We start from the raw sequence: 15054 nt of genomic DNA on the forward strand, positions 1-15054 counted from the left end.
AAATGTTCCTATTCGATTTTTTTTTGAGCCGGCACATTGTCGGCCGTTGAAGCATTATTGAGGTTAAAGACTCGTGACCTAGCAGTACATGACCTAGAATGCCTGGCTTAGTAATTCCTAGTCTGGGACTCTGGTTCGATGTGTTTTGAAAACTAAAATTGTATTTGCTTGCTAAATAAATACAAAATTTAGCAGCAGTACACGAAGCTTTGAATTGAACAGTTTTCGTATCGTAAAACTACTTTATAAACAAGTTTCGAAGTACGAGTATGTCTCTTGTAGTCGCGACAAAATGGTAAAGTTTTGCAACTTTTTGTGAAGTATTGATGCTTAGTAACACTATTCCATTTTCCTACTGATGGGTAAAGTATTTGGATCTTGTTGATACTGTTTAGTTCACTAGTTCACAGTTCTTGCGCATAAATACATTTTTATTTTGCGTTACCGCCCTGCCTATTTTGGCTGTGAAGCGTAATGAGTTCTAGTTTGAAGGCGGGGCAGCAGTCAAGTCCTTACGGATCCATCAGATCCAATAGCTTTTGTATTAGACACCTTTAGCTCTAACACTAGGAGCAGGCTTAGGGACTCCGGTAACCGTATTCGTCGAACTCGACAAAGAATTCAACGTGCAACCTAACCTAAACATCAGCCCGCTGAGTTTTTCGCCGGGTCTTCTCAGCGGGTCATGATTCCGATCCGGCAGTAGATTCATTTGCGAAGCAGCTACTCTAGAGTTTTTAGGTGTCCTTTGGAGGCGCTCGGATAACTGTTAGCAAATCCCACCCCTCCTGACTGAGCTCTTGTTCGGCCAGCCGTCCTGTGAAACGGGAAAAGCATCCGGGCCACCAGTAATCCTTCAATCATAAAGAAAAACGATGTACGAGACTTAGAACTCGTGTCTCAAGATGAGTGACCGCATTTGCGTTGTTGATGTCCATGGGCTCCGGTTACCTTTAACACTCAGTGAGCCGTGAACTCATTCAACTGTCTAAGCAAAGTAAAAAAATCAACAGAGAAGATACATTTATTAATAAATTTGTAACGAATCATTTTTGTGGAGTTTCTTCAAACTTTTATTCCTATTGGGGGAATAAATGTGTCATCTTTTGTACTACTGTAAATATGAAAATAATGCATGGGAAGGCAAGTCCATATAAACCCCGGATACTTGGCAAGCTCCGAAGAAGCGAACGGACGTGGGCGGCCTCTGATGTCTCATTTTTCCTGTAATTCCGCACGTTGTATACATAAAATAGGAAAAAGTAGGGTAGTGTATACTTAAATTGAAATTAATGGCGAAATATAACGTGAAGGTACAAAAAGTGAGTTGTAATAATAAAAATATAAAGATGACCAAAATTTTGTTATAAAGCAAATCATAATGAAATTAAGGCTTATCTAGTACTAGCTGTACCCGTCCGTTTGCTTCGCTGGGCATTTAAAATTAACATTATTATTTCTCATCCCCACAAAGATTCTCATCATTAATAACCCCGCAACTGGTGTAGGGAGTCCAACTCATATAAATATCAGCCTATCCGTTAAGTACCTACATGTATTTTCTACATGGATACCAAGTTTCAAGTTAATCGGATGCATGGTTCAGTAGTTATAACGGAACATCCGTAAAAACCACTATAGATTTATATATTAGTATAGATTGTTATTAATACATGTCTGTCAATTCAAAATTTCTTTCAGGATTTTCAGTATAAACTTGTCAAATTTGAGGTAAGTTAAATTAATTTTTCTTTAGGATATACAAAACTAAGTCGAAATTCGTGTTTAGCCAAACAAGTTTAGTGTATAGTTCATGAACTTCAAAGCTACTTCATATTTTAATGCTAGCTCCTGTATATAATTATCCCTATCAATTAACAAATTGTAAGCCCAAGATGTGTGAAGATACATTGAAGTACATAGTGATTATATTATTAGCGACGTTAAAAACTTTGCTTAAGGTAAACGACCCATATCAACGAAATTACTGCTATACAGAATAATCTACATGCTAATGCAGCGCTTACGGAGATTTGAGTCCGCGATACCATGTCTATCTTTATGACTATTGTACAAAAGTTACAAGAATGCTCCGGCCTCTTCCAGCTACTATTACTAATTATTACAGCAAATTACTATTGGCAGGGCTTCTTCATTTTTCTTGGTGTATTTAATGAAAGTTGAAGGTAAAAATCGGGTTCTATCCTTTCCCTTTCTCAAAAATTAGTGATAAAACGAACTGTAGTCCAATTATTATTGTACGAAATACCTATGCATGGGCAGAAATTGGATCAAACAAAACCAAACTTTAAGCAACAATGTACTTTTGCTGCAATAATGTATCAAGGTTTCATTGTGGTCAAGGTGTATTTAAAAAAAAGAAACACAGAGTTACAGGTTGAAGTGTATACCTACTAAATTACGGAAAACATGATCGTTGCCTTAAAATTCTACATGGCAATCGGCGCGGGCAAGGACGATTTAAAGAACTGGTTTCACTGATTTTTTATCAAGAGGAATGATTTTATTTTAATAACATGCAATAATTGCTAATGTGCTTTCCGATTTCAATGATTTCATAGTAATGCAGTTTTGTTTCTTGCTGAAGATCAAAACTGTGCGTCTACAGTGCCAACCTATATCTGAAATAATTAAAAGAAGTTTCTCGTCAACGACATTTTCGTACATAATATCACCATAGTACGGCATGAAGTCGTCGTGGCCTAAGGGATAAGACGTCTGGTGCATTCGTATTGAGCGATGCATCGGAGTTCGAATCCCAGGCGGGTATCAATTTTTCTAGTGAAATACCTACTTAACAAATGTTCACGATTGACTTCCACGGTGAAGGAATAACATCGTGTAATAAAAATCAAAACACGCAAAATTAAAATAAATAAAATAATCATCGTTAAAATTCAATGGTATTGAAATAACGTTTTAAAGAGGAACGCATTATTATTTCTCGCCAGAAATAGGAGTTAAGGTGGCCTCAATCCGAACGGACTTATTGTTATGAGAAAAAGCAAAGATATATAACCGCGGATAGATGGTACTAAAGGTCGTAGCGGCGATTCGCGACCGCCTGGGCTTTCTGCGTTTTCGTATGTTATGATTAATATCCGAACAGATTGTTGTCGTTAAGATATGACCTAAAAAACGTATTAAACGGAGGCCAATGGACATTTCATTCCTGTACAATGTACAACCTAATAAATACAGCGAACCAACCATAAAAAAAAACGAACCATAAATTAACATTGTTTATGTAATAACTCAAGCTGCTTTTAGGGTTTCAATTTCGAGTGTTTCGTAGTTTTAACCATGTCTAGTACTCATGGAACCCAAAGAAAATGTTAATTTTTGTGTTCTAATAAATTCTATAGATGATAAAAAGTGCCTAATTAATAGTTGTATCTCAAAATGAAGACAGAAACACTGATGCTTCCGATTTTAAATTAAAATTGATTTTTCCTTGTTAAAAGGAAAAACGTATTATGCAGTTTGGTCTGCGTGTACTAACATGTCATTTTGCATCGCGAATGACTGACTGCTCGGACCGTGTCTTGAATATTAATCGTCGGTTACGCCACAGATGGGAAGTTTCGTGACGGTACCGCACTCAGAATTACCATAACTAAGCTAACGTCGTAACGATATAGTAAACATAGAATCATAATGCAACTACGTGCTTAGAATAGTATCACTAACATTACATGCTGGTTGTGTAGAAGGAACTCATTTTTCATGTCAAACCAGGGTGCTTCAATAAATTTTGCAGATGTTTATTCGTATTTGAGAATTCTGAATATAAACAAAAGTGCGATGACACGATATTTTGATAGAGCTTAAACATTTACATATACCTACAGACAAAATATATTTTTAGTCCGATTTGATTATATGTATTGTACAAGTAAGTTGGTTTAAAATTTCCACGATTATTTTGCTTGGTATCATGAGAGTCCAATAATGTCTGTCATAATTTTCATTCTAGCTTTGTCGCACTGCAGCAACGTTCTCTGCAGTATACGCTACAACTAGAAATACTTTTATTTATCAAGTTAGTCATTTAAAAGTGGTACTTTCAATTTTATCTTGTAGAAAAAACGTCACGTTTTTACTTCATGAAGAAAAAGTGTCATTAGCCATTCAGGCGATTTCTATCATTATTGATACTGAATATGTCTAAATAAAAGATTACATCAAACAGATGCAGCAACGTAAGCTTCTAATATAATTAAAGATTTTCTACAAGAAAAAACCTTATACTGCTACAATGGAATTGTTCATATTCCACGTTGTTGTATTATAACGAGACATTGGCGTAAAATGATGACCCACTTTAGCTAGCAGGGTGTGTAACCCGTGGCGTAACGGACGCTCATTCGCCCCAATTAAATTGCCCGCTAAATAAACGTTTTGTCACTACGGATTATCTAATTAGACTACACTAGCTAAAGTCGGGTCATTGTAATCGTCGATCAAACAAACTATGTATGTGTGTCATTGCCAAGTACAGTCATTCACTCGACGTTCAGCCTTCGAGAGGTTATATAATATTTCAGATATTATACAATTGCGTTTTGCAGTTAGATAACATTTCAAACCAATCGAAAGGAAGACAATGCGGTTTAATACATATCAAAATTAGTATATTTGACACGTTGCAATATTTTTAAAATTTTTTCTTACTATTGATCTGCGATGATCAAAGCAATACTTTGGTCTTTGAATAATAGTGCGGTACTAATTTTCGTAAGTATCATTTTTGTAGTTAAAACTTATAAATATTTATGTAGATTTACATATTTGCGTTTAAGTAAGATTTTGTAGAAAATAATTGTAAGTAGGTAAACGTTCAAAGTTATTTACATATATACCTAGCTCATCTTAAACTTTTGAAATACGGCAAATTATTTCTCAAGAACTAATTTTCTGTTCTTGCTCTTCACGTCTTCAAAGCATATTTTAATTTGTACAAAACTTTTAGAATTTGGATTTTGTTGTGTAATATTTGGTAAACGACCGGCCTTTAATTTGGAGTTCAGTGGGGTCGAAATTCGTAAGACACCTCAATACCTGAATATTTAAATGTCACAAGATATCGCAGTCTCGATCTAATTAAAATAAAAGCTACGCCGTTCTTTATGTCTATTGTAGACGCAGTAAAAGATGAATAGAACAAGTAAATGATGGAATGACGGGAAAACAACGTATTTATAATAATACATGCTAAGGAGTGGTTTAATGTAATTACATATATTTTAATATAGAAAATGTAACATTGGATTTAATGCTAAAGTTTTTATTATGAAACAGCAACCCAGAAACCTATTTAAAAACAAGGCAATCTGAAATAAATGCTGATGTAAGCATGTGTACCAGTATAACATGCGCTAGAGATACGGGTGAGCTATTTTCAGTGTGCCTAAAAATGGATTACATTGTAATCAATGGTTTTCTTTGACCGATTTTCACGGGAATAGCTGTTTGATTCAGACTTGTTTGGTTATATTATATTGAAACAGCCAATACATTTTTTTAAATTAAAATCGTCTTCAGCATTGTAGACTCTTGCGAATCTTATTTGTATTTTTAAGGAAAAATCAAGATAATGATCAAGATAATTGTTGAACAAATAATATTCTATAATGATGTTTAACTCTTTAACTCTTTCCTAAATTTCACATTGAATATGTAGCGATAGTTATGATAGAACATAAGATATTTAACACATATATATATAAGATTACATACAAGTACCGACCAAAAACATTCGGACCGTCGGGTTATCGAGCAATCTCACCCGCTGGGTGGTGGCCTCCCTTTATCGTTTTCCCCAAAAAAATTATCTTCGAAATCACTTGGGATCTTAACCAATAATAAATTACACATTTCAAGCCTATAACAAATCCAAGAGGAATATTGCATGAGGCGACCTATATACATAGCTCTCAAACGCGAAAGATAGCCGAACTTACAAATCGATCTCCAAATTCCTTAAGGAAATATGGGTAGGGAACTACCACCGTCCATTTCGCTTTTATCTGTCGTTTCAAAAAAGAAAAATATATAATACAATTACAATTACTACAATATATACTATGCATGAAGTCATGAGTTTATAATCAAATGATTTTCATTCAATTTCAACTGAAATTTAAATGAAAATATTGATAATAAGATAAACCAATTTCCGCAAGGTGGGAGGCAAGTAGTGCCCGTGTTAAGAGAAGCAAAATATACCGGATATTAATGTTATTACACTCAAGCGCCGAATCTGCATCATCTGAGGTGATGAACGTTTGTCTGTCTGGTCGCGTGTCCGTATGTCTGCGGCCTTCTGGATGTGATAAATTACTAATGGCCCTATCTATACTAATATTATAAAGAGGAAAGATTTGTTTGTTTGTTTGTTTCGAATAGGCTCCGAAACTACTGGACCGATTTGAAAAATTATTTTTCCATTAGAAGCCGACATTGTCCCTGATGAACATAGGCTACATTTTTTTTTTTTGTTTCATGTGTGTTTTAATGTTTCCGAAGCGAAGCGAGGGCGGGTCGCTAGTAATAAATAAAACTGTGTTAGTTGGCACTTTTCAGAGGTCTTTTTTGCCACGTACCATCCGGCTATGGAATGAGCTCCCCTCCACGGTGTTTCCAGAGCGCTATGATATGAACGAGGCTTGTGGAGAGTATTAAGCGGTAGGCAGCAGCTTGGCTCTGCCCCTGGCATTGCTGAAGTCCATGGGCGACGGTAACCACTCACCATCCGGTGGGCCGTATCCTCGACTGCCTACAAGGGCAATAAAAAAAAGTATCATGGCGTTTCAGTCGCTTGATGTAACTAACTTCTGTCAACGCATTAGCTAGGGTATTTGGGTGGTTTTCCAGCCGAGTTCTGTACTTAGTCCCTGTTAACCTTATCTCTTCCTTAACAGTTCTCATGTTCATGGCTTCATGGATCTTAGTGTTTGTCACAAACCATGGTACGTTTGCTACGGTTCTTAAGATGCCATTCTGAATTCTTTGTATGACATTTAAACTGGAGTCGCATGCACTTCCCCACCGTTGCAATCCATACGTCCATATTGGCTTCAGGATCATTTTATAAATTAGAAGCTTATTATCTCTTCTATAAACTTAAACCATTATTCTGTAATGTTGTGAAAAAATATCGTACGCCTACCACAATTTTACAAGCAAACGTTCCTACTGCGACATTGTGATTGTAACGCACGTAGGAGTAGGTTCATAAAAACAAGATTTATGACCATTGAAGTGGTGCTAGGGCGTACAGTAAACAAACAAGGTGGGTTTTGCCATGCTGTCTATTTCTATCGTGAGACAGTAAGCCATTTTAGTTGGAAGGGAGAGTTGTTCTACAATACAATCAAGATATCTGCCTTAGGTCGCAAGGTGGGTGCGGGTAAGTTATCAATGAAAATGTCATAATTGGTGGTAGGACCTCTTGTTTGTCCGCGCGGGTAGGTACCACTGCCTTACCTATTTCTGCCGTGAAGCAGTAATGCGTTTCGGTCTGAAGGGTCGGGCAGCCGTTGTAACTATGCTGAGATCTTAGAACTTATATCTCAAGGTGGGTGGCGCATTTACGTTGTAGATGTCTATGGGCTCCGGTAGGCATTTAATACCAGGTGGGCTGTGAGCTCGTCCACCCATCTAAGCAATAAAAAAAATGCATGTGTATTTTCTTGAAGCCGTCAAATTAAACAGCAGAAAAAAAATATTGATTTTGGGAAATCAACTAGTGTTTCGTATTAATATAACTTAATTGTAAATGCGATAGGTATGCTGCCGGTTACCGGACACCTGCTATTGATAACCAATACCTATGGGAGGCAACACGATCCGGTGCGCTCAAGGCGACCCCGCTTGACGTACCATGTCCACTGCGTAACTGCGCGGTGCACGTATTGATGTCGACTTTGACAAGTCCTTCATAAATAAGTTAGGATGTTTTGCACAAACTGTCCACAGTAAGGCACGGCACCGTACTACCATACTGTCTTTCTGTTTTGAAAGAGTGCGACAGAGTGTTTGATGATCTGCGTGGGACAAGGTAGGTCTCAATGTGAATGTTAATATTTACGCTATTCTGTCTATTAGCCCTGGTAACCCAATTAATGTTATTTAGGCGGCAAGCACATTTTTTCATATAGAACAATGAAAATTAAGATACTTTTGGGTACAAAAGAAATAGATTGCAAAGAATTATTTGTTGTTTTCATGTACACATTATATATCATGAAAGTTAGAAGTTTTTTAGTGCAGATGTGAAAGCAGTCTCATTTTAAGTAGCAAGTACTTATGAGAATCTTTTTTGCCACTAATCAACCGGATCAACAGATCTGTCAAAAACTTGATCCTTACCCTTAAATCAAAGTAATCGAAAAAAATACTCACACGTCGTATACTTGTTTTTTTTGTATTCATTACCGTCAAAACGAGACGTAAAATCTTGATGAAGACATTAGTAGGTCAAATGCTCAATTGTAACAAACTATTTATCCAATTGTCGATTTGTTTCCTTGAACCGTAGGTACCTACTCGTGTGCAAAATTGTACGAATCACTGTTACGCGTAGGTGTCTAATAGACCAATTTTTGTAAATTTAAGATTTATGAAGTCGAGTGCCTGGAAAAACTAATATAACATTTAATTATGTTTTTTTTTATTTATTGTCTATATGTGTGGACGAGCTCACAGCCCACCTGGTGTTAAGTGGTTACTGGAGCCCATATACATCTACAACGTAAATGCGCCACACATCTTGAGATATAAGTTCTAAGGTCTCAGTATAGTTACAACGGCTGCCCCACCCTTCAAACCGAAACGCATTACTGCTTCACGGCCGAAATAGGTAGGGTGGTGGTACCTACCCGTGCGGACCCACAAGAGGTCCTACCACCAGTAATAATTTAAATTTACCAGTTTAATGTTAATTTACAAAAAGCGCTCCTAAACATTATAAAGGGAACAGCTTCGAGCTATATTAACCTTGACATCATTGCACCGTATTAAGTGGTTTGACATAACATTTAAGAAAATCAAATTGACCATTGTTTAGAATTGGTACACATTGCCCATGTTACTAGCCCGTCGGGTTTGTACCGAAATATTACTTATCTTGGGCGCGAATTATTCGTTGCGTTTTAAAGGCCAGAACAGTCGTTATTATAACAATTTTGTGTCATGTCATGGAAAGCGGTAGACCCCACCCAGGTCTATTATTGTCTTAATTCAAATGAAATTTATTACAACTCACTTATTAATTCATATTTGTTGAACATCGTACTGTTAACCATTAACTATGCGCTAAGACATGAACTTTCTTTAAATGAGAAGAGTACTGAGCCGTAAGCTACGGCTTTGCTGTGCCTTTGGCATTGCTGACGACCATGAGTGGCATTGATCACTCATCAACAGTTGGGTCGTATGCTAGTCTGCCCATAAAGACAATGAGAAAACTAACAAGGCTGTGAGCTGTAGTTGGTCCATCGATCCTAACTAATCAAAAAACATTATAATATGTACATGTTTTTGTTTCTAAACTTAAAACCCAATCATGAAATTTGCATATAACTTAATAGTGTTTAGAAATTAATTTATCGGTGAGATAAAAAACATGACAATGCATTTGAGAAGAAAGCGCGCCAACGCGGCTGTTCCGTGAGTATTGTCGGCTCGCCCTAGAAAAGTAACAAGGGCATGATTTGAGATTCAATTGGAACCTTTTTGTACCTTTTAATTAGTTTAACGGACCCGAGACCTTTCACTGTTCGGATTTTCAATTATTAATATATAGGCTATCTCTATACATATGATATTATATTTAATTTTAAGTAGATTCATTATGTTTAAAAAAATGATGTCTGTCTAAAACATTTTTCGTTCAAAATAAAAATTGCAATAGAAACAGGAAAGCTATCTGACTGTATTTGTTATTAAGTTCAATAATAATTAAAAAAAATCTTTATTCGATAATATGCCATAGTAATCAAGAATTTTGTTACAGTTAAATGCATAACAAATGCGGTCAACGACCCTACAATAGCATTTAATCTGCACGTAATTTTTGCGTGATTCCATCAGTTACGAGAAAAATATCTGGTTGTCGTGTCTAGTTTGAATGCAGGATATCATTGGTCATAGAGATGCATTGTACGTGACTTCGAAGTGCGATGTTATCCGGCTGTTATCCGGTTGTATGTTTCTTTCTGGATATCGTCGCTGTCAAACCAAAATCTGCTATGTGCAAAAACTCTATTTTGAATTAACGAGTAAAAACATTTTTGTATGAAATTTTATATGAAGGTGAATTTTTAAGAACTATATAAATGAAAGCTATAGATAAATATAAAGCTATAGACACATAACATTTTTTTTTATACGGTAGATAGGGCTGTGAACTATACGAAATGATCAAAAAGTGCACATAGCAGATTTTGGTTTGACAACGACGATATGCTGTGATGTTCTTGAAATATAAAGACTTGTTCTGTTATTAATTTATCTCCAAGCTTTTTATATATTTTACAAAAAAAATTTTTTTTATATAAATACTAAAATCACCGATACAATATTTGAAAGCGTGCAATGTAAGTGAAGTTTTTCTTTATTAGTACCGTACTCATTGTCGAAGTAAAAACAAGAAACCGATTAATCATTGTCGAACGCAACCATTATGAACCTTTCATTTATATTACAGAAACCCTTGTCTGTAATTCTAATAACATCAATTCACATGTCATTATTACTTTCGAGATGTGTATCTAATCTGTTTTGTAATAACTCATCATTTCATCAAATTATTCTTAGGTGTATGCTCGTGCCTCGTTTTAGATTGTAAATCAAATTTAAACGAAATTACTTTAATCTCATACTTTTTATTTTACAATATTTTAAATTATGTTCCATGGGAAGTGCTCTGAGGAATTGTTCGAGATGATACCGGCATCTCGTTTTTACCATCGCACCGCCCGCCACCGGAGTAGAATTCATCCATACTACCTGGAGCCACTGCGGTTATCCACAGTGCGTTTCCAGAGGTCTTTTTTGCCACGTACCATCCGGCTATGGAATGAACTCCCCTCCAAAGTGTTTCTCGAGCGCTATGACATGTCCTTCTTCAAACGAGGCTTGTGGAGAGTTTTAAGCGGTAGACAGCGGCTTGGCTCTGCCCCTCGCATTGCTGAAGTCCATGGGCGACGGTAACCACTCACCATCAGGTGGGCCGTATGCTCGCCTGCCTACGAGGGCAATAAAAAAAACATGGTGTTATAAACTTTTTGAAAATACAGTTTTAATAAAAATTTAAATTATGGGAAGTTATTTAAACCTAGCAAATTAATATCAACGGAAGCAGTGTAATAACGAGGTTCTTAAACAAAGAACTTACAAAAAAAAAATAGTAATTAATATAATAAAATAGTAATTAAAATCACATTCATTAAAGTTATTTTTTTCACATTTAAATTAATACTATGCCAGCCACATTTTCACATGGACATTGATCTTATTCTTCGAATGTAAACTAGAAATAAGTAATCAGTTAATGTCTAGGTATGTAAGGCGAGGAGAAGGCGTCCTAAAAAGGTTTGGATGGACTGTCTGAAAAAGGATATGCGAAAGAAGGGCCTGACGTATGTGATAGGTCTAAATGAGACAGAGATAACGTATGATAAGTCTAAATGGAAAAAGAGGACAAACTGCGCTTATCCGACCTTGTCAGACAAAGGACAAGAAGAAAAAATAAAAAGTAATATCTCTCTGTTCAACAAGGTCAACTTTCTTTATTTTACTCATTTATTTGGCTCTGTATTCGACATTATCGTCAGTAACATTGCTTAAAAATTCAAACGTTAATGTTGTTCTTAAATATTCTTTCTGATTTTTAATACGCTTTTATTAGCTTCAAACGTATGTATGTTAGTATGTAACGGAATATTTGAACATGATTTTGACCCCCTTCAAAACGTTAGATTAACTCGAAATTTGGTATACTTATTAAGGACCGATGACAATTCAACATTAAATAAATAATTGAAAAATATGAAATTCAACTAAAAAATTAAAAATTAATAATAGTTTAAAAAAACTAACAAAATACGCTTTTATAGAAAATCCAAATAAAAAATAAAAAAATAATTTTAATAAATTTGAATAAAAACTAGTGTAAGAAAAAATTATTTTATTGTAAAAAAAGCGTGGGGTGCATGGTATCAGTAGTTATAAATATTTTATGAACAGAAGGGTTATTTTGATAATATCCTGAAAAGCACCCCACGCTTTCTTACAGTAAAATTATTTTTTCTTACACTATTTTTTATTCGAATTTATTCAAATTTATTTTCTATTTTTTAGTTGGATAAAAGCGTGTTTTGTTAGTTTTTTTTAACTATTATTTATTTTTTCTCGTAAGACGTTCTAATTTCAATCAATCTGTTCTAATATTAAAGCTTAATATGTATGCTATGTTTTGCTAGCACATTGTTACAACAGCCTTGAGCGTTTTTTTCATTAGCAAACATCACGATGAATCGCTATTTTGTATCATTATTGCTGTTTATTGACTGCTGGGAGTGTATTGCTCTGGCAATAATAAAAAAAAACCGTTTCGTAATAGATCGTAATTGATTATTCTTTAAATTTTATTGAAGATCAATTTCAAATTTAGATCGAAAATTAGATACGATGTATACCAAATGTAGTAGAGAACTATTGAAATTCGCACGGTAATAATATTAACATGTTTCAAGTTGGATTACGGCATTCGCGTTAAAATGTCTATGGGCTAAGGTAACTCTTTACCACCAGATCCGGCGAATAGTTCCTTTATTCATTAATGCAACAAAACAAATAACAATTGTGCTTTTTCTGCTTTAGACGTCATCGAATTAAATTACGAACAAAAACTGATATCTGTTTTTACATCGTTTGGGCTTTCTGTAAATCACTAGTTGCAGCGTTATTACATTAAATGTAGGCCTCTTATCAGTAGATCTCGATTTACGACCTCCTTCCTACGGTGCACTGCCGTCATATGAGGCTGCTGGTGCGTGACGCGTCCGCGCAGCCACAGGCTACAATTGACGGGTCAGTGCTGTCATGGCGGTGTGGTGCGGCGCGCGCATCCTGCCTCTAGAGAGACGCGTTTATTCTCTCACTCTTGTGGTGCGTTTGTGTTTACGACAGTTAATCTTTTTTTTTTCCTACCTATGCTGATAGCCTTAAGAGGCTATTTCAGCTTCACCCTAACGTGTAGGTGAGCTCGCGGGGCTCAAACCGGAGTGTTGCTAACGCTGGCCCTAGCAAGAGCAGTGCTTCGCAGAATCTACCACTGGATCGGAAACGCGACCCACTGAGAAGATCCGGCGAGAAACTCAGTGGGCTGTGTCTGTGGGTTAATTCGCTCGTCAAGCCTTTTGTCGCAAGCGACGGGTTCGACGAGGACGGTGACCGAGGGGCTATTTCTCTAGTTTTTATCAGATATGCTGAATCTGCGTGTAATTTGAAAACAATGAGATTTGTTGTATATTTGTCTAAATATATTTTGTTTATTTCCTAGTAGTAAATTGATCGTGATGATGGAAAAAAGAAAGAACAATTAATGTAAAAAAAATATATATTAAATATCGATCGTACATAAGTGCAAATTGAATGCAAATTTGCGTGATGTATAGAATGTTACACGCCGTTGAGTTTTCTATAAATGTAAAAAAAGGACTCACTAGTTAGATAAATGCATAATCATGTAAGGCTGAGTGTTAGGGAATAATTTAAAACTATTGAAATAATACTTCTGAGACCAGAAAGAATGGAATAATATTTTTTTGCTATTGTCTAATCGCGACAGACAGAATGCAATCTAATAATCAAAACATAAATTTTACATTTTTTAAAACAGAAATAAACCTTCATCATTAAAAATCACATTATGTTAAAATTGGATTTGTGAAAATTTTATGCTTCCATTCGAACAAGATTGATAGGATTAATATTTGCAAATAAAGTGGAAGAAAAAATGTTGTAGTAATGTTCTATGTTTGTAATAGTTTAAGTATAATATCAAATTGTAAATGAAACGAAAATTACTCTCACAAAACTTAATCGTTATTTGTTTGCACAAGAAATACTTATAATGACATAAATCCAAAAAAAACTTCCGTTTAAAAGAGAATTGATCTTTAGAATTGTATGACAATGTTAATAATAGCCATTTGTATTATGACGAGGAGTTAAAATAATAAATAATAGTTTAAAAAAACTAACAAAATACGCTTTTATAGAAAATCCAACTAAAAAATTGAAAATAAATTTTAATAAATTTGAATTATAAATAGTGTAAGAAAAAATTATTTTATTGTAAAAAAGCGTGGGGTGCTTTTCAGGATGTTATCAAAATAACCGTTCTACTCATATCTGTTCATAAAATATTTATAACTACTGATACCATGCACCCCACGCTTTTTTTTACGATAAAATCATTTTTCCTTATACTATTTTTAATTCAAATTTATTAAATTTATTTTCAATTTTTTATTTTTTAGTTGGATTTTCTACAAAAGCGTTTTTTTTTTTGTTTTTTGAATCTATTATTTATTTTTCATTTTTTAGTTGAATTTCAAATTTTTTTATTTTTTTTTTAATAAGTATACCAAATTTCGAATTTATCCGACGTTTTGAAGGGGCTCAAAATCATGTTCAAAGATTCCGTTACATACTAACATACATACGTCTGAAGCTAATAAAAGCGTAGTAAAAACCATTCTAACCCGACCCTCTCTAATGTGAACTATAAGCATTGAAATGAGGTAATAAAAATGTAGTCAAAGAATTCTTAAAAATTCAACAAATTTCTATAAACCTCGATAAACTCGAACCCATCATTGTATAGTAATCGGCAAACTTCTTGAGCAAATGACCTTGACTGCGCAGAACCGAATTTTAGATCACTTTGGTGGTGAGGGTGAGGCGCGACGGCAGGGGAAATCGTATCGAGCGCGTTATTGGTAGATCAGTCGAGCCTTG

At 35.0% G+C, this 15054-nt stretch overlaps 1 protein-coding gene across 3 annotated transcripts in view; it reads left to right on the plus strand.

The window, feature by feature from the left end:
* Positions 1-15054, plus strand: part of LOC114239543 (uncharacterized) — a 150242-nt gene that overhangs the window by 28589 nt on the left and 106599 nt on the right. Inside the window, exon 1 of one of the 3 annotated variants that reach the window (XM_089739446.1) lies at positions 13065-13197. The exons of the other annotated variants lie outside the window; for them this stretch is intronic. Within the exon in view, the coding sequence (XP_089595572.1) occupies positions 13132-13197 (66 nt within the window). The 5' untranslated portion in view covers positions 13065-13131. Of the gene's footprint in view, positions 1-13064; positions 13198-15054 lie in introns of those variants that run through there. 3 annotated transcript variants of the gene reach the window in all.

The sequence above is a fragment of the Bombyx mandarina genome, chromosome A1 (assembly GCF_030267445.1).
Source record: "Bombyx mandarina strain Sakado chromosome A1, ASM3026744v2".
Lineage (NCBI taxonomy): Eukaryota > Metazoa > Arthropoda > Insecta > Lepidoptera > Bombycidae > Bombyx > Bombyx mandarina.